This window comes from Gossypium hirsutum, chromosome D02 (assembly GCF_007990345.1).
Source record: "Gossypium hirsutum isolate 1008001.06 chromosome D02, Gossypium_hirsutum_v2.1, whole genome shotgun sequence".
NCBI classification, from domain to species: Eukaryota; Viridiplantae; Streptophyta; class Magnoliopsida; order Malvales; family Malvaceae; genus Gossypium; species Gossypium hirsutum.
In genome coordinates, this window is record NC_053438.1 from 71303488 (window position 1) to 71330636 (window position 27149).

Genomic DNA, 27149 nt, shown 5'->3' on the forward strand with positions numbered 1-27149 from the left:
AATTTAGCAATATTTACCCTCGCCCCACCCCATCGTCATCCTTAGTTTTGCCAATTAGATATTAGATTAGTGTTAGGGGCAAAGTCAGAAAATTGATTTAGGGGGCAGAGTTCAATCATAAGATTTTTTAGAGCCAAAGTACAAATTTACTATTATACTAACTTGTAATTTTTTAAATTTTAAAAAGACTACAAGGCAAATTTACCATTTTGGGAGACAAGCCACCGCCTCTTGCTTAGTGTCATCATTGATGATGCAAATTTTCAAAAGTTACGGGTTTGAGTGAACTTAAATGTTTAACATCTTCCTAATCCGAGCACATAATACTAATTCGACCCACTTTTGGGAGGGACTTAGGATTAGATTTTTTATTCTTGGCTTGACTAAACCTGATTCGCTTTATTGTTTAAAAACATAATAATTGATATTTATATAAATAAAATTAGATATAGGTTTGTTATTTTTTAAACAAAGAAATATATTATTCGAATAGATTGAACTAAACTCGAACTTAAAATCTTTTAAAATCAAATATCTATAGTCCCTCCCTGACCTTTAAATAAAAAGATAATGCGCTTTAGCACACTCGAACTCACATCCTCTTAACTATACCAATTGAGCTAAAATTCAATTACAAATTCTAAAATTATATTATGTTTTTTCGATCTTCCATATCAAATATAAAAAAAGAAGGTCCAATATGGCATAAATGTTGCATAACATAAACTAAGCACAATATTGTTTTAAGAGACATGACATCGTCCAATGTTATGATTTAACATTATCTGAATTGTCCCTATCTGTTTTCTAGTGTTTGAGATAAGGCCTCAATGAACATGACTGCATGATCTTTTCTGCATGTTTCAGAATATTATTTTATATATATATCTTTGATTATATATGGACCCTTCATTCATGGGATATATCTTCTTATCGTAAGGTTTGTAAGATTTGGCATCTGGTTTTAATAATGACTTGCTACCCTCCGCAACATTGACCATATATAAGAAGTCGGCCAAACTCTCAAGAGGTGATACTGTTTTTTATTGTGGCTTATTTTTCAATTTTGTGAAGAATTAGAGTGTTTAACATTACTTGAAAAAGTGACGGATTCAATAGAGTGAAAATGCATGGTCGAAATGAACCGTATGTGGTGTACGCCCACATACCAAGGAAATACGAGCAATTATTCTTGGTCGAGTTTGAGTCTTTCTCCTACAACATATAAGGGACACTTGTGGATAGGGGAAAAGCTATTTATTGTTGAAAATTTAGCATTTGGAGGGGCTACACTATTATTTTACCATATATTAACTTAAAATTTTATAATTTATTGGAGTTTAAAGAAGTAATTTTTCATTTTAGGGATGGCGCTTGCTTGTGAGAGCTCTTCACAGAATTGAGAGACAAAACCTTGAGTAATGATAATACTGATTCATTGAGGTGTTTATTAGCCTTAGATAGACGGCACTTCGAAAACTTATTCCAGAGTCAACCTCCATCCCCTTCAATAATGTGTATATATATTTGGATTAAAGAACCTAGAAGGTCCCTATAATATAGAGATTTGATCAAATTAGTCCATATATTATTAAAATTAATCAAATAAATTCAAATTATAGTAGAATTAACATTTACTATATAAAAAATTTACCCATATATCAACCTTACTATTTAATGAAATCCTTGACCACAACATTGAGTAGTTATATTATTCATATCTATTTGTACTATTTTGCATTTATGAAGGAAAGAACAAGTTGGGCTCTATGTAGGACCCCAATCGAATTGAGAGCCTGAATTAAATTCCAAGCTGTTGGGCTTTCATTTTTTTGTTTTATTTTTTCCTCACTTCATAATTTCATATCATTATCCAATCTTATTTATTTTCGGGGTACAATTATCCAAAATTTGTGTGCCACTTGTTTAGACTTTAGACAGTAGTGGAGCTAGAAAATTTTTGGAGGATCGGAATTAAATTATATGCTTTTACGATAGAATAAATTTAATTTCATCGTTTTAATAGTTTACATCTTTATAGTTTTTAAAAGATTTAATCAAATTTTTATTATTTTCAGGAGGGTCAAAGTACAATTTTACCATTACTAATCTAAAATTTGATAAATTATAAAGGACCTTGCCAACGCCCCTTAGCTCCGCCACTGAATTTAAATTTTATTTGGTAAAAATTTATTCAAAAATCATTTTATTTTTTAATTTTATTTAAAAATTTACATTATTTTAATAATTTTAATATTTTATGAAAAAATATTGAAGCTTACGAATACTTAACATTAACATAGGGGTTGAATGTAGCGGTAAGGTTAATGACTTTGAATCGAATCGGATCGGTCAGTTAGATTGGATATCGATTCGAACAATGGTATCAACCTGGTTAAATCGAGTTCTTATTTTTATGAATTTTTAATAATTTTTAATTGAATTAATCAAATCGACGAAAGTTTAGCTTTAAAAACATTATACACTCAATGCAAAAACATAAATTCAAGCTTCAAATCCCGAAATAATATTATTAAAAGAGAAAACCACAAATTCCAAATAAATTAATCTTCTTAAATTTAAATATTCGAATCAAATAAAAATTTTCACTTTTTTTTCCCTTCTCTAGTGGTAGAACAGAATAAAAGCCAGAGGGCCGTCGCTACTCGAAAGTTTGAAAAATTATCATAAGCCTTTTAATTTTTTTGAATATTTTTAATTAGATTTTTAAATTTTTGAAACTTCTAATTAAGCCCTACAAAAATTTTAAATTTTAAATTAAATCCTTTAAAATTATCAAAATTTCTCATTAATCTTCTAAAAAAATTATAAATTTTAATCATACACCGTAAAATTAAAAAAATCTCATTTAACCCTAGATGTTTGAATTTTTTTTATTAAACCCTAACTTTAAAAAAAATTAAACTTCTCAAAAATTAATATTACATTCTTTCACTGTTTTTCACACTCATAGTATAAAAGCATTTGCACCAAGGTTTTTAAAACCGAATCGATAGTCGAACCAGCTAGACCACCGATTCTTGATCTAACAAGTTATTTGATTCAATTGAATAAATTATTTAAAAATAAAAATAGAGAAAATCAATTCAAAATTCAACTCTCTGGCCCAACCTGTTTGTTTGGTTCAATTGAACAAATTATTAAAAATAAAAATATTAAAATAGAGAAAATTAATTCAACATCTAGCATAATTAATTCGCAAGTCAACCATCCAATCGTTTATTTCAAACTAGTATCTTGATCAATTTCTAGTCCAACTAATTCAACCGACCTAACAAAAATAAATTTTTCGATACCAAAAATGAACTAAGCATTAAGAATCAAAATAAATAACATTGACATATTTAGCATCCACAATTATTGATTTTAGGTAAATTGAGTAAAGTAAAAAAAAAAAAGGAAATCCATTTTCTAATAAATTACGATACTTAGCAAACAGCTAGATAGACATTGAACAAAATTAGAAACACATCCAATCAAATAGATTGGACCGTCCTTTTTAATGTATTTAATTTTAATTTTATTTTACATGTTAGGTGAAGGGACAAATCTCTTCTCTTTTTTTTTTTCCTTTTATCCAAGTCTCTATCACTCTCCCAATTTTTTCCTCTCCATGCAATTCACAATACAATTATGTTATATAAATTCAAAATAAGCAATAAAATAATTATGTAATATTATTTTCAACATATATTAATAATTTGTAATAATTGGAATGTGACACATTCGGGGAAGGTCTTTTCCAAATGTGATGAATCATCAAATCAGCTTTAATTACAACTATAATATAAATATAAATTTGATAGAAACATTTATAAATAAAAAATATATTGCTTTCTTATTTTTAACAATATTCCCACTATACTACAGTCCATAAGTTAAATTAATACATGATCCGATTCGTAATGGCTCCTTTTAATAATGTTGTCTCTAATATTCAATCTGAATTCTCCCTTTAAGAGTGTAATGTGCCTTATCATTACACTCAACCACTTATTGGCTAAATTAAAAGGAATTTATCTAGCTTATCTTTTAGTATTATAATTAGAATAAATTTACAGTCAAATTATAATAGTTATTGAGAGAACTCATTAGAGATATTCATAGATCGAGCAACTTTAACTTATATATATTTTTTATCTTGAATCGATTTAGCCCGTTTTGTTATTTGAAGACAATAAAAAATATAAAAAGTTTATATTGATATTTATGTGATTTTAAAATTAAAATTAAATAAAAAAAATTCATTTTTCAAATAATAAACAAGTTATTTTGGCAACCTTAGCAAGTAGGGCTCGAGCTCAAATATGATTTTTCTTAATCGAGCCTCAATTCATACATAATGGAATTTGGAATTTAAGATAAAAATAATATTAATGACAATCCATATATAATGTACGCAAAGCGATATCAAAGTTCTAAGAGTTAGCATTGTTGCCGAATTTCAAACTTTTTGAAGGTTAGTCTTTAAAAATGACTTGCATGAAATAATTTAAAAATGGGTATATCGAAATGCTTTTTATGCGAATTATATTAACTCGTGCAACTAATCCTTAAACTTGAATCTCTCGTAACTAGTGAAGTTGATTTTCAGTTGGGTTAATTTTGATTAGGTCAATTCGAGTGTATAAATTTTAAAGTCCTTTTTTAGGATTGTGTTAGTTCTTGAGTTCATGTCGTATAAGGTCTAGGTCATTATAGCTTCGGGTCATTCTAATTTGAGGTTCAAATCATTACAAATTTAATCATCAACGGTACTTCATGTTAGGATCATTTTCGTTTTAGACTGTTTCAAAATTGGATCATTGGATTTGAGTTAAATTCCCGTTCAAATCAATTCAAGTTCAGAGTAAACAAATTTAAGTGGTTAACTTCTTCGTAATCAAATCTTTAAATCATTATAATCCACGTTTAACAAGTTATATCAGCAAAACTTAGAAGAGGTAAATAAATCAATAACAAAACTCCACAAATTTCTTGACAATTTACCTACCAGCACGACACAAATACAATAAATAAAAGCTAAATGATCTCAGATTTTGAATTATTAATTTTTATAATCAAATCAGATTAGATCGAAACCGCTATTTTAACACCACAAACCATTACAAAGTTCTACAAATTCAATAAAAAACATGACAATTTACCTGCCAACAAGACAAAGTACAAGAAATGAAAGTGAAATGACAATATGGTTATTTGTTTCCAAGTTTGAAATTTCTTTTGTACTTTGAAATGTAAATATACTTTATTCTTTTAATCAAATGCAATGAATATACATCATGAACGTGGCTTTATCTTCACCCACAAGAAATGCTACTGAATGCTTTTCATTTGCCCTTTCCTCTAAATTTCTCGCATTTACTAACTCAAAAACACAAAAAAAATAAACAATAAAAACTTTTTTCTATCAATCTGTTGGTATCAATTTTGTTATGAGTGTAGGAGTATATGAATTTGAGTGCACTGAAATATATTGTACTCTTATTTAATGGTTGGGAGGGGCTATAGATAAACCTGTTCATGGTCGGGTTATCCACCTAAGCCTGAAGGCCTTGAAATTTCAGAGGGTTCGGACAAAAATATTATGCTTAAAAAATAGGCTTGAACAAAAAAAAATCGTTTAAAATATGAGTTGAACTCGGACTTGAACTTTCAAGGCCCAAGCCTAGCCCGACCTAGACCATTTTTAAGTTTATAATACTTTATGTTATGTTATTTTTATAAATTATGTAATTTAGAACGCATTAAAAAAATAAATTTATACTAGATATATAATACTATTTTAATATTTATATTAAAATAATGTTAAAATGACTATATAAAAACTTTCAATAAATAAAATATATATAAAATTATTAAATATTTAAATAATATAATATAAATAATTCTAAAAAAATAAAAATAATATGGATGGGCCTAAAATAGACTTTGATTAGTTTTTTGTAAATATAGACAAGTTTGGATAAAATTTTAGGCTCATATTTTAGGTCGAGACAAACTTGAGCAAGGATAAAGTATGTTAAAATTATGCTTAGGCCTAATTTGACCCAACTCATGAGTACATTTAGTTATAGATAAATTTAGATATTGTATTATAAATCGAGATGTTAAACTCATACGAAAAAAAAGTAAATGAAATATAAATAAATAAATAAAAATCTCTGTCAGAAACATTTGGCGTGCACTTCACCCTACTGTCTAAATAAGGATGCAGAAATTTTTATTGTCTTGGTCTGGTACTCTTTGTCCGCTATTTACTTTTTCCAATGGTTAACTTTAGTTTTAAGTCCCTGTATTTACACGTAAGTTGCAAATGTAACTAATTTGGTCCATTCTTTTTAATTTTTTCGAATTTTAAAACTTTAATATTTATTTAAATAATAACAGTTAAATTCATTAAGCTAAATTTTATTATTAACATTGTAGTTACGAAAATGAGAAATTTAGTTTCTAATATTTGTTTTTTTGCCAGTTTGATCATAATTCTTTTTTTTATCACTTTGGTCCTTAATTTTTAAAATTAAGTCCATTAAAATTTTAATGGCACTTGCAATTCGTGTTATCTACATATATTTCATAAAAAATTAAAAAGATAAAAAAATTCAAAAAAGTTTATGAAAATTAAAAAAACATATTTCATTAACAATGAATTACGCATAAACTATCACACAAATTATCATGTCAATATTTTTAAAATTTTAACAATTTAACTAATTTTTTTTATAATGGACTAAATTTAAATGTTGATGGCCAAAATGATAAATAAATAAAAAACCTAAAATCGAAATGACAAAAACGAATAAATTTTAAGAGCAAAATCCGTGATTATGCCCTCTTTTCATATAAAATTATTACTTTATTTTTCATGATAAAAAAATATTTTTAGGAAATTCACTTTTGAAATATGAAAATTTTGGGCTCAAGAGCAGAATAAAGAACTTGTCTAAACTATCTTTTTTTAATTTATCACTCAACTAATTGAAATTATTATTTTTATCTATTTTCGATAATTGCACTAATATAAAAGTGGCATGACAGTTGAAAAATTGGATAGTACAATTAACTGAAATGAACCAAAAAAAACAATGTCCATTGGTGCAATTAACGGAAATGGACTGAAAAATAATTTCGATTAGTTGAGGATCAAAATAAAAAAAAATCATAATTGAATGATTAAAAAAGTATCATAATTTAGTCTATCAATTTAAAAGTATTCGTAATATTGTTTGTTTTTCTTGTGCATTGAAACAAAGACCCAAGAGAACTTGAACGAGTCTTCAAATCCATGGTTGCTAACGTTACGTAAATTACAAGTATTTTGTATTTCAACATTCTCCCAGCACTTTCTAAATTGAAACTTAAATCAAAATCAATACTAGTATATTATTTATTATGTAAGTAAAAATAAAATATTTTACATAAAAAATATTTCTTAAAAATAGTTATTCAACAGTGGTCATCGATAGAGTGGTAAATAAATTATGTTTAAATCGTGTTAATACGAGTTCAATATTTAAATATATTAAAATTTAGTTGTTTTATTTAAAAATTATAAAAGTATGAAAATATAAAAACACCGTTATAAGTATATATATGCAAAGACAAGAAAAAAATTTGGGGTAATAATTGAATTATAAATTATTAAAGGATCAAAAAGTAATTTTGTTATCATATTAAATTATAGTATTAAAAATTTTCAAAGGATGTTAAAAGCAATTTTACGATTTTGAGGTCAGTAGACGGGCTTTTGTATTTGCTCGTATTTCTTTAATTTACTTGGTGATTGAAAACTTTTATTTTGGGACACAACAATTGAGTGTAATAATTTGAGATAATATAGTATTTGAAATTTGAATTTGGTAACTTGAGATTTATTTTGGTCTTTAAATTTAGATTTTATCGATATTTGATGATGTGACCAATGTTTTCAGAATATGACTAGATTGGTAGGTTTGACCGATTAGATTGTGAACTGACCGGTATACTAGTTTGAACAAAGGGGTTGAACTAATTGAATTGGAAACAACTCGAAATCGATAGAAATTGAAAATTGAGACAAAAACCAGTTGTTGAATATGTTGAATCAATTTAATATTTTTTTTAATTTTTATGAAATTTTAATTATTTATTTAATTTTTGTTGGTCTAACAATTGAACTGATCAAACTAATTGAATCGGGAATTAATGATCTAATCGGTTCAACTACTTGTTTGGTTATTAAAACATTGTCTGTGACATTCAAATATCGTACCATCTCATCAGCTGGAATTATATATATATATATATTAATTTTTAAGTAATGATGTAGCATAATCTCAAAGTGCTATGTTATCAAACTTTTATGTTTTTCAAATTCAACGACCAAGATGTATCTAGTTGCCAAGTTCAGGTATAAAAGTGGATTTAAAAAAAAAATTAAAGGTACCAGATTGGACTTAGTTGCCAAAAATTATATTATCCCTAATATTTTACATCTATATGGTTTTCGTTGAAATAAAGGTTTAATTCTAATTTTAGTCCCTTTACAATACTGGAATTCGAGAATTTAATTTCTCCGTTATAATTTTGCATAATTGTATCCCTCTATTTAGTAATGTTGTTTGCGGGTTTAAATTAATAATATCGTTAATTGTTGCGGTTATAGCAATAGGATATTTTTTTATTATTATTGTTATTTGATCATACAATTATAAGCATTTGTTTTGTTTTCTAAATCATGTCATCATTTTAGTAGCAACAACTCATGGTTTTTTCAATTCATCAAATTATATTAAAGTAAAGGGATTAAATCTCAATTCAAACGTAATATAGAAATTACAATCAGATTGGATATTTTACAAATACATTTCAAGTACAATTACAAATGTAAATTATAAATAATACATATTCAAATAACTATCTGCGAAATTAACTATTATCAAATACGATTAGAGTGATAAGCATAGGACCTAGACCATAATTAATCTAGAAAGAGTCTACACATTATGAGATGAACACAACATTCATGCATAGTTTGTATCACTTAGGAATCGAACATAAGATGACAAAATTTGGTAAAAGTACTATGAATGTCATTATATTAAGCATTATACTCCATTTACTAAAAAGATTAAGTAAATTAGTCTATCTACATTAGATAAAAAGTAAACTGGACCTTTCTATTAAAGATATCATCCATTTCTACTATTAAAAAATGGCGTGAAATAACTAGATAACACCATGTGCACCTCATATAAACGTATAAATTAAGACATGTTTTTAACAGTAGAAAATAATTTAAATTTCAACAGAAGAATCAAATTACTTATTAATTTAACATACAAATTTTCTAATACATCAATTTTATCACTAAACCACCACTTATTGACATATTTAAAATAATAATATCATTAAATGTGATAATGGATGATTTTACACATTTTGTTACAAAGTGCTTTCATGACTTAGTTGCATCAATAAAACCATCAAATTAAATTATCAACTACTTCATTTAATGCAAGAGTATTTCTTTCTATAAATAGCAACATAACTAATGTTATAGGTGTAGTATTAGTTAATAAATTCTTAATAAGGTGAAATTACTTGTGGAATCCCTTTATTATAGAAATTAAATCAAATTAGTCAATTTATTATTAAATAAATCAATTTAATATATGTACTATTAAAAATAACCCAAATAAAACTAGAATTAGTAATTAATGTTTAAAAAATATAATTTAAAGAAAATTTAAATAACATAAACAAACTTATTTATGAAGAAATTAATTGAATATAATTGATCTAATTTGAAAAAAATACAAATTAACGAATATCCAAATTTAATAAATTATTCTTTATTCTAGAATTCTTTTTCTTTCAAAAGTCCATGAGTGGTTAAACTACCAAAATTATCTAACTCTATCATTATTGACTCCAATGACGAAAGTGCCCCTAAAATAAGCATCCTATTGGCTACTTTTCGAACCTACGTTAGTCAAACCCGTAGATAAGCAAAACCAGATTTGGAGAGTTAGCGATGAATCAAGCAAGGTTTGACTCTGTTACTCGGTTTCTAACAGCAACCTGTAATAACGACCACCGCCCAGTGCACACAATTTCATACTACTTTTCATAAACTAACACGTGTAACGACATAATGGACCGAAGGTGGAAACCACCTGTAATAATAAGGTTCGTGGCAAACAAATATAATGCCACGTGTGACCCCTATAGATATTATTTCTTGGGTTACTTTGGTTAACTTGGTGATGTCATTTAGCATAAACCCCTAAAATAATAAATCGATTGAAGAAAAAAGGTAACAGTGGACTTTTCCATAAGTATTCCAATATTATTATTTGGGTAAATTCAATATGATTAAATTATTAATAATTTTATATTTTAATTATTTAATTTTAAAAAATTATAAAATAGTTATTAAATTATTTTAAAGTGTTTGATGGAAGTTCACATTTTTGAAAAAAAATAGCAATGAACTTTTTTTTCATAAATATTTGAATGAAATTCACATTTTCGAGTGATTATTTTTTTGAACAAATTCATTATATGTTCTGATTATGTCATTTCTTTTTAACATAATGTCTAGAATTATCTATAACCTCTCCCCAACCCATAATGAGAATATCAGTACCAATCGAACTAAGACTTAATTGATTTTTGAGTGATTATTAAATCTCTTATTTTAAGGGTTATAGTAAATGATATCATCATAATAATATATTTATTGTATAATATTTTAGAAATAATAAAAAATAATTAAATTAGAGTAAAAAATTGAATTTACAATTTATGCATAGTATAAAATACTAATAGAAAAAGTTTGACTTTTTATACACTTTTGTGATTTTTTTAATTAAACAACCATTATATATTTAAAAATGCAAAAAATATATATGTCATGTCACCACATCCCAATAATTCAAAAGCAAAAAGATTAAATTATAAAAAGAGATTAAAGTACAGGGACTATATATAGAAATTGACATTTTATGGGGTTTTCTCTATGTTTTACCATAGGGTTATGTGGAGCCCAAAACTGGACCTGCTTTGCTGGCTTCAAGCTCTCCATCGTTGGTCTTTTATGGGTCTTGTCTGCTGAGAAAAACTAAGAGATATACAAAAGAAAGATAAGGAAGCAGAAAAGGAAAGAGTTTTTTTTGGGGACCAAAACCAAAAACCTTTTACATAAATGGACCTTTTTTAAAGAAAAAAAAAGGAACTCATCCATTTTCATTTCTATTTTTTCTTCAATTATCTCATCACTTGTTGAAAACCAACCAAATCAAAAAAAAAAAAAAACTTTCTTCGATTTGATTGATCCATAGATCTACATGAAGTTTCTAGCTTTTTTCAATTCCCAGATCTTTCTTTCAAGTATGAACTGAAGTGGTCAAATTTAAAAGGTAAGCTGCTGCTTCCTTCTTTTTTTGCTTGAATTATGATGATTAATGGGTTTTGTTTAAGGTTCTCAATGTGAAACATTAGACCTTAGAAAATCAGAAACAAAAAGGTCTTTGACTTATTTTCTTGTTTTCCCAAAAACCCTTTGTGTTTTTATTGAATTTTTCAGCAAGGAGCAGGTACGGTGGTACGGTTATGACTTTTTAAGACAAGCTGAGAAAAACAAGGTGGTTCCTTGTACCTTGTAATTGATCTTTTATTAGTTATATTTGCGGCTTAAGTTGCTTGGTTTGAGTTTTATTTTTGAGCTGTTATGGTTCATTGAACTGTTGTGCTTTGTGCTTGTTGTTGTTGCTGCTGCAGTGTTTTTAGTGTTGTGTTGAAGCAAAAAAGGAGGATATTCGGTTCGGTTTTCGGTTTTTTAGGGTCTAGTTTTTAAATGAGAATTTGGAGGTTTTTGTGGATGAAATGAGGGATGTTATCAGGGTTAATGAATTTGTTGATGGCTTGTTTTTTACCGAGATCTGATAGACACGTTCACACGAGTTCCGAAACCGGAGGTCGACAAGATGGTCTTTTATGGTACAAAGATTCAGGGCAGCATTTCAATGGTGAGTTCTCAATGGCAGTGGTTCAAGCCAACAATTTGCTTGAAGACCAAAGCCAGCTCGAGTCCGGTTGTTTGAGTTTACACGAGTCAGGTCCGTATGGTACTTTTGTTGGTGTATATGATGGACACGTTGGCCCGGAGACGTCCCGGTACATCAACGATCATCTCTTTCAACATCTCAAACGTAAGCACGTCGTCTTGTTCCTAGTCGAAACCGAGAAATATCTTTGTTATTTGTCTGTGCTCACTTTTGTTATGTTCAGGATTCACTTCGGAGCAACAAGGGATGTCGGTTGATGTGATACGTAAAGCATATCAAGCAACAGAAGAGGGTTTTTTGTCACTCGTTACCAAACAATGGCCTATGAAACCACAAATTGCAGCTGTTGGATCTTGCTGTCTGGTCGGTGTTATCTGTAACGGAACTCTTTATGTTGCTAACCTCGGTGATTCTCGTGCTGTTTTGGGGAGAGCTGTGAAGGCAACAGGGGAGGTTCTAGCTATTCAGTTGTCGGCCGAGCATAATGTGTGTATAGAGTCTGTAAGACGAGAGATGCAATCATTGCACCCCGATGACTCACAAATTGTAGTATTGAAGCATAACGTATGGCGCGTAAAAGGTCTCATACAGGTATGCTTCACCATGTATATGTTTTTTGTCCTTTTGTAGTAATTTAACTGCTAAGATGAGTAGGTAACGGCAGCATTTTCTAAACAATAATGCTTTTGCATAGCTGTGATAAGTGGTTCGGGAAAAAAACCCGATGGAGGAACTGATGGAGCAGGTGCCACTTTCATCATCGTGCAGATGCATAGAGAGCTTGAATAGTTTCTTGTCCAAATTGAGCACCATAGAGCATGCTGTTTTTGAAATGTTCGAAAAGTTTGTTTTTAGAATTAAAAACTGAAACAGGACTTCAATTTTTCCCGAGGCAAGGAGGTGTATCAGCTGCATGACTGTATATTCCGAGTGGGGAACTAGTAAGCTCAGGGGTGATCTCGGAGTTGGTTATATTTTAACATAGGCTTTTTAGTTACCCTCGGGTTTACAGTTTTGTGGTTTCTGGGTCTTATAGAGAGTAAACGACAAGTTCTGGTTGCCTCATCATGACATCTATGGAAGACGGAGAGCTACCCCTTGACAAATATCTACCACCGAAGCATGTAGGGGTGCAGTTGATGGCTCGAGATTGTAGAGATAATTCTTTTACCACTGCCTGTAAAGTACTTATTTAAACGTACTTTCCCGGCTTTCTAACTTTGGATTAGGATCTATATCTAGGCTATGAAACCTGACAGGACACTTCTCACTTTGAATTCCTTATTAACTGATGGTTTAAATCATGTTTCCCATGCTCGATCAATTTGGTCGAGCACCTAGAATTACAATTACGTACATTCCACAAAAGTATGCAGTATGTTACTTTCTGTTGTTTTCCGTGGTTTGTTCTTGTGTCCCGTTTTTTTTCGAGTGTTTACTGATAGAATTCTTGACCTTACAGATTTCCAGATCGATCGGTGATGTATATTTGAAAAAGACGGAGTTCAACAGGGAGCCTTTATATCCAAAATTCCGCCTTCGTGAACCTTTTAGAAAGCCGATATTGAGTGCAGACCCGTCAATATCAGTGCACGAGCTGCAGCCACATGATCAGTTTGTGATATTTGCATCCGATGGGCTTTGGGAGCACCTAAGTAATCAAGAAGCTGTCAATATAGTTCAAAATCATCCACGGAGTGTAAGTTTATGACTCGATGTTAAATTTCGTTTGATCTTAATGCATGCATATGCATGTCGACAAATGACATACGCTCGTATACATATGAATACATGCTCATGCAGGTACGAGGGACGATATTAAAAATTAGGGTACCAAAATAACGTCGTATATAACCTTTCGGTTTTGGACTTTCATGCAGGGAAGTGCAAAGCGGCTCGTAAAAACTGCACTACAAGAAGCAGCAAAGAAGAGAGAAATGAGATATTCTGACTTGAAGAAGATTGACCGTGGTGTCCGCCGGCATTTCCACGACGATATCACGGTAATCGTGGTGTTTCTCAACTCAAACCTCATGAGCAGGGCTAGCTCAGCAAAGGGCCCTAATCTATCCGTTAGAGGGGGCGGAGTTAACTTCCCTCCGAATATACTAGCCCCGTGTGCCACGCCAACCGAACCCGGCGGCACCTGATCATATATATATCTATGTCGTGTTTTTTTTTTCGTTGTTGCATCATTTTCTTATGTGAATACCTGGTAGCTTCCGAAAAGCGATAAAAACCGGAACAAGCCTTCGATTCTTTGATGTACACCACCGTTACTTTTAACCGGAAAAACTAATACCTGCATTTAGTTTTCGTCTATGTTGAAAAACTCGAAACAAACCTAGAGAAATAGTACAAGGTGTTGATTGTTATAGTTATTTCTGGGATAGTTTTTTTCTTACTCTTTTATATATATAAATAATATATACTCTCCTTTTATTCTTCAGTTAATGTAGTTTACTATATAGCACTAATGTAGATAATATTCCATATAAATTTTATGTATTTATTTTAATTTAATTTTATACCTTATAAAATAAAAAAACTTAAAATTTAATATTCCACTAGCTTTTTGAATTGTAATTGGATAATAATTTTCAATTAAATAAAATATAATTTCTCTGAATTTTTTATAAGTTCTTTTTTCTTAATTTTAATTTATTCTTAATGAAAATAAAAAAAATACCGAAAATGAAAAAAAAAATCGGGTTCATCCTACTAGAGGAGCTTTGGCTTCTTTTAATCCATCCAATTTAAATTAATTTGATTTTAATTTTAATTGAATTCTAAAATAATCTTAATTTTAACCAGATTGTATTATGCTCTTTTTACTTAAAAAAAAAGCTTAAAATAATCATGGTACCTTCTGTTAAAATTTTTATTTAATTTTATTGTTAAAAATCGACGTGACTAGTGAAATAACTATGTATATCTTCTAATGACGTACAAAGACAAGTTTTAAACCACAGAAGTGAACAGAATTTTTATCGAAGGACCGTATGTTCTTTGATCTAAGATGCGAAGATAAATAAGTAAAAATGTAATTTAACTTTTAGTATAAGGGCTTGTATGGTATTTTTACCATTTCCAACTAATCAAGGAAGTTAACAACTTTGAAGTAGTTATTTTGGCCCCGCGAAAATAACAAGATCCCACTAAAAGCTCCTCTGCTTTTTCTTTTTCATGCTCTGCCATTTTCCCACCAAAATTCTCTCAACTTTGTCCATAACTCTGCTGAAACTCCTCAACCCAAAAAACCCCAGCAAAACCCCACAATTTGGTTGCTACTCTTAACAGTTAAAAACTTAGAGCCGTCACCAAAGAACTCGGAATCTGTTTAAAGAATGAGAAGGACGATAACTCGGCTTGGGCCATGGCAGCCACACGACGAGGGGTTGAACCAAATAATTCTCCTGTTGCTGCTGGATAATTTGCCGTTTTCTACGGTTATTAGGGTTCAGATTCGGATGCAGCTTCTGCATTTCTCTTTGTTCGATGATTTCAACAACTATCTTGCTTTTATCCTTTCAAGAGCTAAGGTTTACTTCATTTTTTTTTACTTTCCTTTTTTTGCTTACTAATTATTTTAATGGTATCTTTTCTTTTTCCTTGGTTGGATTTTAGTGTGTTTTTGAGGAACTGGATTATCGGTATTGATTGGATTATATGTTTGTGGAGAATTATTCTTTTGTGGAAGTCTTTTTCATTGGATTGTGTTTCTTTAGAGAATACTTTAGTCGTGGAGTGACGAAGTTGATTGTATATTATTTTTGGGGTTAAACAAAGGTTTTAGTAGGAAATATTGGTCATGGCATTGCTTTTAATTAGGGATGTTTTATAAATCAGGTTGTTAGTTAGTGAATGGTAAGGCATATTGACTCCCAGAGTGAGAACTTGGGTTCAAACTTTGGAGATGATATTATTGGGAAGGGCAGCCATGTAACTTGAAAGGAAAAATCTCTATGGACTATAAAATGGATATGGAAGATATATTGGTTCCACAAGAAAAAATGATATCCAGTGTGCCCTGGTTTTACCCTATGTTGGTTTTAAGTGCAAGAAATTACCTTTGGATGTGTAATAATATATGTTTGCCTTCATATGGTAAGAAAATTGTTTTAATTTCGGAAATTTATGCAGGATGTACCTGTAGAGATTCGAAAAGTTGCTGGTCTGCTGCTGAAAAATGGGCTAATGGATGTATACAATTTGATAGAGCCTGAACACCAACAATATATAAAATTACAACTGTTATATGGTTTAGGAGAAGCAGATCAACACATTAGGTCAACTTGTGGGACGACTATATCAAATGTTGTTCAACAAGGGGGAATTTCGGGATGGCCTGAACTGTTTCATACTCTTCTACATTTCCTTAATAGTGGTGATCCAAATAGAAATGGAGGTGCTATGGATGCATTATCAAAGGTATGAAATGAGTAATTTTCCAATTTCTACCATCATTGAATAGAAATCAACCATAAATCATAGATGTTAACTTTGTATTAATTTAGTTACATTTAACGCATCAACCATTCCTTTGTAAAACAGATCTCTGAGAATACACCCGAATTGTTGGATTCTGATGACGCTTGGTCAGGTCAAAGGCCCATCAACATATTCCTTCTTGAATTGTTTGAGGTGAAATGCATTTTCTTGTGTTAAAATTCCTTCATGCATATGTAAATTTGCTAATTATGTTTTTCTTCTTCTTCTTTCCCTATGAGCAGTTTTTTCATTCGCCACATGCTAACTTGAGAAAGCTTTCATTGCGTTTTGTAAACAAATACATTATCTCTATGCCTTCTGTAAGTTGCAAGTTTATATTCTTAATTTTAATGGATGTCATTTTGATACTTTTGGGCTGTACTTCATGTTATACATTATTTTCTTCCAGGGGCTATACACATCCAAAAATAAATACCTTGATGGTTTGTTTCTCCTTGCCAATGAGCCAGATGCAGCAGTGCGGAAATTGGTTAATAGTTTCTCTTTTTCTATTGTTTTCTTATTTGTAATTATGATTTAGTCTCTGGCATGGAATACTCAATTGTTTAATAAAATTTTCCTAACCTTCCTTATCATTTACCGTTGATGCAACTATATAGAAGTTTGATATACTCTCTGGACACTGTAAATATATTTATCATGTAACTCGCATACTAAGGAAGAATTGTTTCTATCTCCTAAAAATTTCTTTTATATAGTATTTTCAAAATTTTAGTATTGTAAACTAGTGATGAATTGTAGAAAGCTATCATATTTGTTCCAAACTTGTGCATGTTCAGCTCAATGCTTTTTTTTTCCCGGGCCAAATGAACAGGTTTGTACTGCATTGCTTCAGCTAGTTGAATTCCATCCATCTGTTCTAGAGGTGGGTATCAGATATGTTGTCACTTTTTCTTTAGTTTCTTTGTTGCCTATTTAGGCCTTCTCAAAAGTCAAAACCACATTTCTTTTCTTCCCTGATGCGACTTTCACTATTTCACAGCCCCGTCTGAAGGATGTAATTGAATGTATGTTACAACTCAATAAGGACAACAATGATGTACTGGCACTTGAAGCATGTGGATTTTGGTAACTTTCTTTCTGTGGTTTTCTAAAGCCATTGTTTTGATAACTTATGCAGAATGACAAGCTTCAAACAAACTGTTTTGGACAAAATGCAATGTCTTGATTTCTTATATGTATATGTATATGTATATGTGCCTTCAACTCTATGTGTTATTATGTAGATTCATTTTCTTGCATCTAAGCATGGAGAGGGCCATGCATTTAACTTTACTAGCACTTTATGATTCATTGTAGATCATGATTGGCAGGTCTAAATATTGGGATGCACAGATACCACCTGAGAATTTGAGAGAATATTTGCCACATTTAACTCTAGTATGCAATTTCGACCATTTTAATTTTTCATTTTTTGCAAAGCCAGTTACAATATCTTTGTTATTAGTTTTTCACATATCCTTTCTTTTTCTTTCTTTAAAGATTTTGTTGTCAAACATGGCTTACCCTAATGATGATGATTTACTTGCTGATGCAGAGGTTATTGATGCTAAGGTTATTTCTTGTCACCTTCTGCTTTCATATTATCTGAATTGCCAACTTTAATTCATAATTTACTTGGAATTGATCCTATTTTGTAGGAAGACGAGTCTATTCCAGACAGATATCAGGTTAATATAATTTATTTTTGTTCCTAGTTTTCTGTACTATATTCTAGTCAGTATTCTATTTTGCTGAATTTGGGTTTTGATATATTCTCTCATAACATTTCTTCTTCAGGATCTGAAACCTCAACTTCCTTGTTCTGATGAAGTAAGTAATCTTTTCTTTTTCTGTGTACGTCAATCAGAATCAACTAACATAGGGAAGCTCTATGTTTTTCTTAGTTTTGGAAAGATCTGTTTTTTTAGTGGAATTTTTTTTCCTAAATGATCATTTTGGTACAGGATGATGACACTTGTACCATCTGTAACTTACGGAAATGCAGTGCCTCAGCTCTTGATGTTCTATCAAATGTGTTTGGAGCTAAAATTCTTCTTACATTCATGCCTATTATCGAGGTAACTTACCTGTTGGACGATGTCAAATTTGGATCAAGGAAATTGTATCTGTTTTGTTGTTGGTTCGATATGTATTTTGCATTATGAGTTCATCTTAGCTAAAATATGTCAACTTTGATTGTTTCCTCTGTGAACTTGAATCGTTTGCTATAAAATATATATGCTATTTTGGATCATAAAGGTTATTTCTGTTTATGCCAAATTTTTTATTCCCCATGTTCATAAACTTAATGAAAGAAAATATAGATCTTAAAAGTCAGTTGAATTTTAATGACTTAAAATAGGAGTTAGATAAAAAAAGTTATTCTGATTTTTGCAGGCAAACTTATCTGCTACTGGTGATGAAGCCTGGAGGGACAAGGAAGCTGCTGTTCTGGCTCTTGGTGTAATCGCTCGAGGTTGCATCAATGGTCTTTATCCTCGTTTGTCTGAGGTAGTACTCGTTTAGTTTTTGAGACAGATTATGGAATGATGCATATAAAACATTCATCTGTTTTTGTTAAATCATGTTATGCTCCTAAATTGATCATTGTTGTTAAATATGTTTATGTGTGCAGATTGTGGCATCTCTAATTCCCCTTTTAGATCATAAGTTTACTCTCATAAGGAGTACTTCTTGTTGGACACTTTCTCAATTCAGCAAATACATTGTTCAGGTATGAACGAAAATTAGCCTCCCTTTAAATGCTGTGTGGTTGTCAATACCTTTTTCTAATTTAGTAATGACTGATTAATAACCCCTTTGACCAACAATATAGTTTATGTGTTTGCATCATATACCAATCATTTGTTGTTCTTGGTACATACCACCGATAAACTTCTTTTATCGGTTTCTTTGGCATTGGATTTTATGTTGAGAATTCTCATGTTTCATCCATTCAGGATAGTGGTAATAAAAAAGGCTATGAGCAATTTGACATGGTTCTTACGGCTTTCCTGCAAAGAATATCGGATACTAACAAGCTGGTACAAGGGGCTGCTTGTTCTGCTCTTGCAATACTTGAAGAGGTTGTAAACTTGCTGTATGACCAGTTACATTTTTGGGATTTAAATTCTTACAAGTTTCAACCTTTGCCTTATTCATTTACAGGAGGCTGCCGAAAAGTTGGCACCTAGGTTGAAAGAAATATTACAGCATCTTATGCATCCTTTGGGCGAGTATCAGGTTGTTTTTATGGCCTCTACATTGTAATAAGCTCTTTTAGTGTTGCAATTATGACTTACTAGACCTGGAGGTTGTCGGTTCTTACCTTTACTGTTATTTAGTATTCTGCTTCATTTTCATCATTTTATTTTAATCATTTATGTAAAACCATTACAGAAACGGAACCTGAGAATTATTTGTGATGCTATCGGAACTCTAGTAGATGCTGTTGGAGAGGAATTGGATCAGGTATCAGCATGCTAAAGACAATAATATTTCTACACTTTTGTCTCTTCATTTTTTCGAATACTAGTTTATTGTACCTAAAATTTACCTGTCAAATGGGCCTGTTGGGTTGGTTTTGGATCAAGTCAATCTGGGTTTTTGAATTTTTGGGTTATTTCAGGTCTGAAACAGTTGGATTTTTCCGATCGGATATGGGTCATTTTGGGTTACTTCTTTGAGTCATTTTAGGTTTTAATCATTTTAGGTTCAGATTGATTTGGATTTAGATGTGTTTGAATTGTGTTTTCGGATTTGGGTCAGAATTGACAGGTCTACCGAAAGGCCATTACACTTGTGTGATGTGTTTGTTTGTTATAATAAAGATGGTTCTCACCACTAATTGATTTTATCATTTGCAGCCTGTTTATGTTGAAATTCTGATTCCACCACTCATTCAAAAGTGGCAAAATTTTTCAATTTTTGACAAAGATCTCTTAACACTTCTTGAGTGCTTCACATCCATCGTGCAGGTTACTGAATTGTTATTCTTTGACCTTTTTCTTTATTTATGGAGGGGGAGATATGGTCATGTTCTGTTTTAACCTTGATGTAGTCATTTATGGACATGCTTTCTATACTATTGACTGAGTGAGGTGTGAATCTCAAAAAAACCATGTCTGTTCATTTCTAGTTGCATCTATTGATTAGTTTTATCTGCTCATTTAACATCTTAAACAGGTCTCCCATCAGTAAAAGTACCATGAAGGCTCCTATACTAGTAGTTGGATTGCATTTTGTCCCCTCTACTCAAAAAATGGAAAAATTAGATTAAAGAGTGAACCGGTCCTTCTATTAAAAATTTATCCATTCAATTCTACTGTTAAAAATTGGTCCTTGTACATCAGCATAAGGTACAAGTGGCGTCACTTTCTAGTTATTCCGTCAGTCACGCCAGTTTTTAATAGTACAAATGAACAAAATTTTTAATAGAAACGACAAATTTGCCTTTTGATTTAACTTACAGGGGCTAATTTGCCCCTTTTATGAGTAGAGCGGTAGTAGGGGCCTCCATGGTACTTTTGCTGTCTCCCTTCAGAATGTGGTTATTGGCTATAATGGATTATTGAAGTGCTCAGAAACAACTATCTCTTATTAATCTCAGAGCTAAGGCAGTCCACATTGCTTAATTTGTTTTAATCTGCTGAGCACTATATGTTTCTTAAACGTTTTACTACTAGAATAAATCGATCCAGTTTCGTGCATTTCTGACTTTTATTCATTTCTATCCTCATATTAGTTGTTTCTTCTATATGTTTCGATAAGATGATGCCTGTACACAATTTTAGTAGAGTTACCACGAGGATTAATGTTTTCTTAACTTTTCAGGCATTGCGTAGCATCGAATTCTCTCAGTTTACTGAGCATTTATTCAGTAGGTGCATAACTATCATCGAGGCTCAACAACAGTTGGCCAAGGTTTTGATAGATTCAACTTTTAATTCTCTAGTAATCAACAATTGATCTCTTCGATAAAGCAGTATATAGTATGCTAACGATACTCTTCACTGCTTGATTTTTAATGCAATTTGCTTTCTATTTGCATGCTAATGTTGCTCCATCTACTATCGTTTTTTTGACATATAAAGATACATAGTTAAGTTTTTTTGAAGACATTGATGGGAAATTTTTTGCAGGCTCATCCTTTTTCAGATAAGGACTTCATTACATGTTCGCTTGATTTTCTATCTGGACTAACAGGGTGCTTTCATAATGGAATAGAGAGTTTGGTACTTGCTTTATCTTTTGCTCGAGAGATGTGATCCCTGAGCATTGCTTTTGGTCTCTATGGGATGTTTTTATTTAGTGTAAAATTCATATTATTAGAAACTTTCTTACACTATGTCCTGATACCTATGTGATGATTTGTCCGTTTTGTTCCGGATATTGGTGCTGTGAACTGGCTATTCCCATTAATTATTAAATTTATGATTACATAAACATATTCATAACATTTTGACCTGGCAAAATTTTCTATTATATGTAGGTTTTACAAAGCAATTTGAGGGACATGCTTCTGAAATGTTGCAGGGATGGTGCTCCTGATGTTCGACAAAGTGCCTTTGGTCTTCTAGGGGACCTAGCAAGAGTAAGTCAAAAGTGAACTTAAAATTTCACCTTCCCTCTTTCGCCAATAAGAGGGATTCCGGGGACATGAAGCTTGTAACATAAATAAGCCTCGAGCATGGGCGCTGGTGATACACTTGAAACTTCTTATTGTATTCTTATGGTGTTTGAGTAATTTACTTTAACTTTATTCGGATGTTGACTTTGATTAGGTTTGTCCTATTCATTTGCATCCTCGTGTACCTGAGTTCCTTTATCTGGTGGTGAAGCAATTGGTACGGACTCATTTTGGTATTCCAGATCTCAGTTTGACATGTTTATTTTATTACGTGGTATATGTCCATGCAGAAGATTCCCAAGTTCGAGAAAACCATTTCAGTAGCAAACAATGCATGTTGGGCTATCGGAGAGCTAGCCGTTCAGGTATATGAGCTCTTCATTCTGCATTTTGATGAAGTAGAATAGTTATACCATTTTATTCATTTGTGAATTTCAGGTTCCTCAAGAAATTTCTCCGTTTGTCGCAACAGTGATCTCGTGTTTGATTCCAATCCTTCATCAATCAGAGGTTATTCCATTTTCGTTGGCATGAATGCCCCTATAAGCATAACAATGTGTTAGTACATTACTTCCTGTAAAAGTCATTTTGATGCCGTAAACTCATCTGTGTATGTACGGCAGGGGGTGGTGAAGTCAATGGTTGAAAATAGTGCCATTACTCTAGGGAGGCTTGCATTTGTCTGTCCAGATCTTGTGTCGCCACACATGGAGAAGTGCATGCAATCGTGGTGCATTTCTTTATCTACGTAAGTATAATTTATAGTTAACCCGCCAGTATCGTCAGGTGCATTTTCTTTCTCTGTACTCATCTAACAAACAATTTGTGGCAGTACACGTGACGGTATCGAGAAAGAAGATGCCTTCAAAGGTCTTTGTGCAATGGTATGCATCTGTTTTTGTTATAATCTTTATTAACACTGAATCATTTATCTAATTTATGCTTTGGATGGTACTATACCTTTCCAGGTCAAGGCAAATCCTTCAGTTGCTCAGAGTTCGCTTGTTTACGTATGCAAAGCTATTGCAAGCTGGACAGTAAGGATGCTGTTATTTATTGTTTCCGAGGGTCGTATATGTTGAAGTTTGAGCTTACGACTTTCTTTTTCCGCAGAAAATATGGAGCACAGAACTGAATACAGAAGTTTGCAAGGTCATGCATGATTATCAACAGGTTAGGCACTAGAGCAGTTGTCCCTCACTGGTTTTTCATTTGTTGAACAATTACCTAAATGATTACAACTTGGAAGCATTTATTATTCTCACCGATTCAGTCGATAAATGTTCTTGCAGATGCTTACTAACGAGGCATGGGACAAATTTATGTCCGATTTGGATCCACTCGTGAAGGCTAATATTGCGAAGTATCTAGTTTAAGTTCTTCTTTGTGATACATGATTGTCATTGTTCACCAGTATCCATGGTTTCTTCAAAGATATCTTCTATCAGCATCAATACTGTTGTCTATTTCGTGCATCATCCATCGGAGCTGCGATCGATATAAGAAAATGTTGGTATGTGCCAATGATTCTTTTCCCAAGGCAAAGTATCCTTTCCTAAAAACTTAAAACAGCTGAGTTTGTTCCCCATTGTGCATCTAGGAATGCAGCCCTCCAAAGCTTCAAGAGGCGTTTATTTTTTTGGCGTTTTAGTTGAAGGATCGGTGAGGTATCAAGTTAAAGCATTGCGGAATTTTCTCTTATTGAGTTTTGGTCTGTTATTTCCATAGATTTTTGTTCAAGTGCTTTAGATGTTGATGACTGAAAGCTTTTAGGTGTCACTTTCGTAATCATTAAGGTTCTCAAAACATACTTTAGATGTGGATGACTGAAAGCTTTTAGGTGTCACTTATGTAATCATTAAGGTTCTCAAAACATACTATGGGAGATTGAAGTAGCATAGATTTTTTGTGCATACCGCAGCAATGAGATTGGGGTTATAAAGGGATAATATAACTATTAGTCCCTGGAAATTTCATGAATTCATGCAAACTGTGTATCATTTGTTTTCTATATACACGTTTTACCGTCAATAAAAATTGATTTTTTGAGGTTCATAGCTGTCCCTCCAAAGGATATTATTTTCAAAGTTTGAACCTTATTTCATAAAGAGAAACTACATTAAACAAGAAAGTGTATGCAAAACTCACACTACATCTATTACAAGATAATCATTCTTTGCCAGGTAACTAAACTAATTGTTACTGTCGGATCGAAGACAAATTTCTGGTGCAGTTCATCCTTTACCGAGAAAACTTGCTGTTCTTCCACACATGAAACCTGAGGAACATATTATCCGAAAAAGGAACTCTAGAAAATCCTATGCAACATTCAAGGAATACATATATATATGCATATATATATACATCTAAGGTGTTCTTTTGAGGGTGTAGTTCAATTATGATGGAGTTTTCCTAAGCAACAAAGCTAAAATATAGCAGAGGATGGAGTCAACTGATGACAGTGCAACAATGAGCCCGGCTACAAGAACAAGAGTTAAAATAGCAGTCTTCAGCTACAAAAAAAAACCGATGATGAAAATGCGTAAGTTAGGGCATACAAATTTGTTATCTGAACAAAAAATTCTTCGACTTCCAAGTGCAACGTAGTTTTCAATACTTACCGTGCTTACAAAGCTCGGCCATTCTATGTATTTCAGTTGACTAGGTTGCTCAACCAGAAACACAAACAAAGATCTTAAGCCCCTAAAAGCAGCAAGCACCAGTTACTCAACAAAGGCAACATATACATATATGCGCGCGCGCACACACACACACTTGTACATCAATGATAGAAGTACCATGAAGGCCCCTGAACTAAGAGTCAGATTGCATTTTGCCCCCATTACTTAAAAAAATGAGCATATTAGTCCCTGTGTGTTAGATCAAAAAGCAAACTAATCCTTTCAGTTAAAATTTTCATCAATTTCTACTGCTAAAAAGTAACAGAATAAGTAGACAGTTACACGTGTTGTGCCACGTGTATCTTATGCCTACGTACAAGAACCTATTTTTAGCAGTACAAATAGATGAAATTTTTAACAAAAGGACCAGTTTTTCCTTTAATCTAATGTACCGGGACTAATTTGCCCATTTTTAAGTAGAGGGGGCAAAATGTGATCCGACTCTTAGTAAAAGGGCTTCTATGATACTTTTACTTATATCGATCGATTAACATGCTTATATCATCAAGCAGAAGCAGCATTATCTATCGCAAGCCTCTTAAAGTGCAAGATGCTACAAAAACAGGGTAAGGGAGGGAAGCTATAATAAGGAAAAAGAGAGCATTCTTCGGTGAATTACCATATGGTTTCTCTAACCAGACTTAGCCAGAAAGGTTCCTCGGGTAATTCATCATCGAAACTCAATTGATGACGGTTACTTCCTACAGACACGACATGCCTGCTCGTATGAGGCTTCCTAAGAGAACTTCCTCTACAAAGCTAAAAGAATATAAAGAAGGATTCAAGAATTGAATAAGCAATACTGTCTAACATTGTGATCATATACAGGGATTTAAGACAATATAACAGATAAATCTTACCTTTCCATAAAATTGTTGATTAGGATTATAACAATCAAATCTAGTTCTTTGGTACCTGTTAAGCTGAACAGATAGCTTATGATAACTAGGATAAAGCAAACCTACAAAAGTAGAATAGAAAGAAAAAAAAAATGAAAAGCATAATCCAAAGCATTATAAAATATTAAAAAGGTTAAATTCTACTATTAGCTCCTGTACTATGCAAAGATTGTGAATTTAGTCCTTGTATCTAATTTGATCATTTTTTGTCCTTGTATTTTTCAAATTTTGAAGTTTTTAGTCCTAACTAAATGGTAATCATTAAGTTCATTAAGTTTCTAAAATCTAATATGGCAAACATATTATCACATGTATAATGACATGGTAGCTTGCTATTTTCACACAAAACTAGAAAAAAACTTGTTAATTGATTTAATGCTTGATGTTTGAGTCAAGATTGGAGTTTTAAAATGCCAACAGTATGGGGACTAAAACATGACCAAATTGGAGAGCATGGATTAAATTCATGGACTTTTGCAAAGTAGAAAACTAATAGAAGAATTTTAACAAACAAATTTAACTTGCTAATTGAAAAAGCATAGGGATTAAAAGTGACTAATTCGAAAGGTATAGGAACTGAAATTGATCAAACTAGAGTGCATGGATGAAATCCACAACTTAGCATATTATAAGGATTAATAGCAGAATTTAACCCCCAAAAAAACTTGGTACAGAACTAAAACCTGAACAATTTGCTGGCAATCTAGAAGCAATCACCATTGCGCCAAAGTTGGTTGCTATTATAATCTTGCCTATCAAGCACGAAATAGAAGAAACATACAGAAGATAATGTCATATATATTGCTATAAATTAACCTAGAAATAACAAATACCCAGATAGCAAAACCATGTTAAATCCACTTCTATCATTTCAATTTCCCTTTCCACACGTGCTAATCGTTCTAGCAAAACTTTAAATTTAATGTAAACTCCCAAATGTAAATCTTTCACCCTACCTTTTTTTTTTTGTGGTGCAAAGAAAAGAACCAGAAAAGAACAACAAAAGGAAAAAGAAACCTAGAAAGTGAAGCACACAGTGAATTAGATGGTACCGTTTGATTAGAGGAGAGGAAGATAAATGAAGCTCAGCTGTGGATTGTCTTCAAAAACCCAGTCGCAAAGTGAGGTTTTAGCCATTAGAGATGATTTTTCCATAGTCAAATCCAAGATATAGCATATTCAGGGCATTGCATTAGGCCCATGAAATGAGCCCATACAACATCTTTGTCTAATCCGAAATGAAAGAAAATAAAACTATAAATTGCAGCCAAGGTCATTAAACTACTTGTAAGTTTATGTTTTAGTCACTTAACTTCAAAAAGTTACAAAATAGTACTTAAGTATTTGAAAATTTTCATTTAACTCCAACAAA

General features: G+C 31.5%; 3 protein-coding genes across 11 annotated transcripts; 2 read left to right on the plus strand and 1 right to left on the minus strand.

Moving 5' to 3' along the window:
- Positions 1-11066: 11066 nt before the first annotated feature.
- On the plus strand, positions 11067-14455 carry LOC107908643 (probable protein phosphatase 2C 46). Its single transcript, XM_041089275.1, has 6 exons — positions 11067-11426; positions 11594-11651; positions 11788-12218; positions 12298-12665; positions 13537-13773; positions 13955-14455. The coding sequence occupies exons 3-6, from the start codon at positions 11900-11902 to the stop codon at positions 14222-14224; spliced, it is 1194 nt and encodes a 397-aa protein (XP_040945209.1). The 5' UTR covers positions 11067-11426; positions 11594-11651; positions 11788-11899; the 3' UTR covers positions 14225-14455.
- A 493-nt stretch (positions 14456-14948) lies between these two features.
- Positions 14949-24252, plus strand: LOC107908640 (transportin-1). 8 transcript variants are annotated; one of them, XR_001687088.2, is made up of 30 exons: positions 14955-15616; positions 16218-16505; positions 16629-16718; positions 16808-16885; positions 16975-17055; positions 17401-17451; positions 17569-17654; positions 17900-17966; positions 18069-18140; positions 18227-18256; positions 18366-18398; positions 18533-18646; positions 18966-19079; positions 19204-19302; positions 19529-19654; positions 19737-19811; positions 19968-20039; positions 20435-20545; positions 21402-21491; positions 21710-21802; positions 22060-22161; positions 22352-22414; positions 22488-22562; positions 22636-22707; positions 22821-22945; positions 23030-23081; positions 23166-23234; positions 23311-23370; positions 23490-23706; positions 23798-24252. XR_001687088.2 is itself a non-coding variant. In XM_016835869.2 (29 exons), the coding sequence occupies exons 1-29, from the start codon at positions 15422-15424 to the stop codon at positions 23498-23500; spliced, it is 2613 nt and encodes an 870-aa protein (XP_016691358.1). In that variant the 5' UTR covers positions 14949-15421; the 3' UTR covers positions 23501-24252. The 8 variants fall into 8 exon arrangements, 6 of the variants coding, with proteins under 6 accessions (XP_016691358.1, XP_016691357.1, XP_016691356.1 ...); XR_001687087.2 differs by having other exon boundaries at positions 14956-15616; positions 23490-23710; XM_016835869.2 differs by having other exon boundaries at positions 14949-15616; positions 23471-24252.
- Positions 24127-26989, minus strand: LOC107908642 (uncharacterized). Of its 2 annotated transcripts, none has more exons than XM_016835873.2 (6): positions 26830-26989; positions 26461-26529; positions 25739-25839; positions 25498-25637; positions 24819-24900; positions 24127-24710 (listed from the first exon to the last, which is right to left on the minus strand). In XM_016835873.2, exons 2-6 carry the CDS (start codon positions 26495-26497, stop codon positions 24594-24596), a joined length of 477 nt encoding a protein of 158 aa, XP_016691362.1. In that variant the 5' UTR covers positions 26498-26529; positions 26830-26989; the 3' UTR covers positions 24127-24593. The 2 variants fall into 2 exon arrangements, with proteins under 2 accessions (XP_016691362.1, XP_040945211.1); XM_041089277.1 differs by having other exon boundaries at positions 26734-26916.
- Between the last annotated feature and the right edge of the window lie 160 nt (positions 26990-27149).

Coding starts and splice junctions, on each gene's coding strand:
- LOC107908643 (XM_041089275.1), top strand. CDS start 11,900: ATGTTATCAGGGTTAATGAATTTGTTGATGGCTTGTTTTTTACCGAGA. Junction 12,666..13,536: donor GCGTAAAAGGTCTCATACAG/GTATGCTTCACC, acceptor TTGACCTTACAG/ATTTCCAGATCGATCGGTGA. Junction 13,774..13,954: donor TTCAAAATCATCCACGGAGT/GTAAGTTTATGA, acceptor ACTTTCATGCAG/GGAAGTGCAAAGCGGCTCGT.
- LOC107908640 (XM_016835867.2), top strand. CDS start 15,422: ATGAGAAGGACGATAACTCGGCTTGGGCCATGGCAGCCACACGACGAG. Junction 17,655..17,899: donor CTTGAAGCATGTGGATTTTG/GTAACTTTCTTT, acceptor CATGATTGGCAG/GTCTAAATATTGGGATGCAC. Junction 17,967..18,068: donor ATTTGCCACATTTAACTCTA/GTATGCAATTTC, acceptor CTTTCTTTAAAG/ATTTTGTTGTCAAACATGGC.
- LOC107908642 (XM_016835873.2), bottom strand. CDS start 26,497: ATGGTGATTGCTTCTAGATTGCCAGCAAATTGTTCAG. Junction 25,840..26,460: donor ATTGCCAGCAAATTGTTCAG/GTTTTAGTTCTG, acceptor CTACTTTTGTAG/GTTTGCTTTATCCTAGTTAT. Junction 24,901..25,497: donor CTGGTTAGAGAAACCATATG/GTAATTCACCGA, acceptor TGCTGCTTTTAG/GGGCTTAAGATCTTTGTTTG.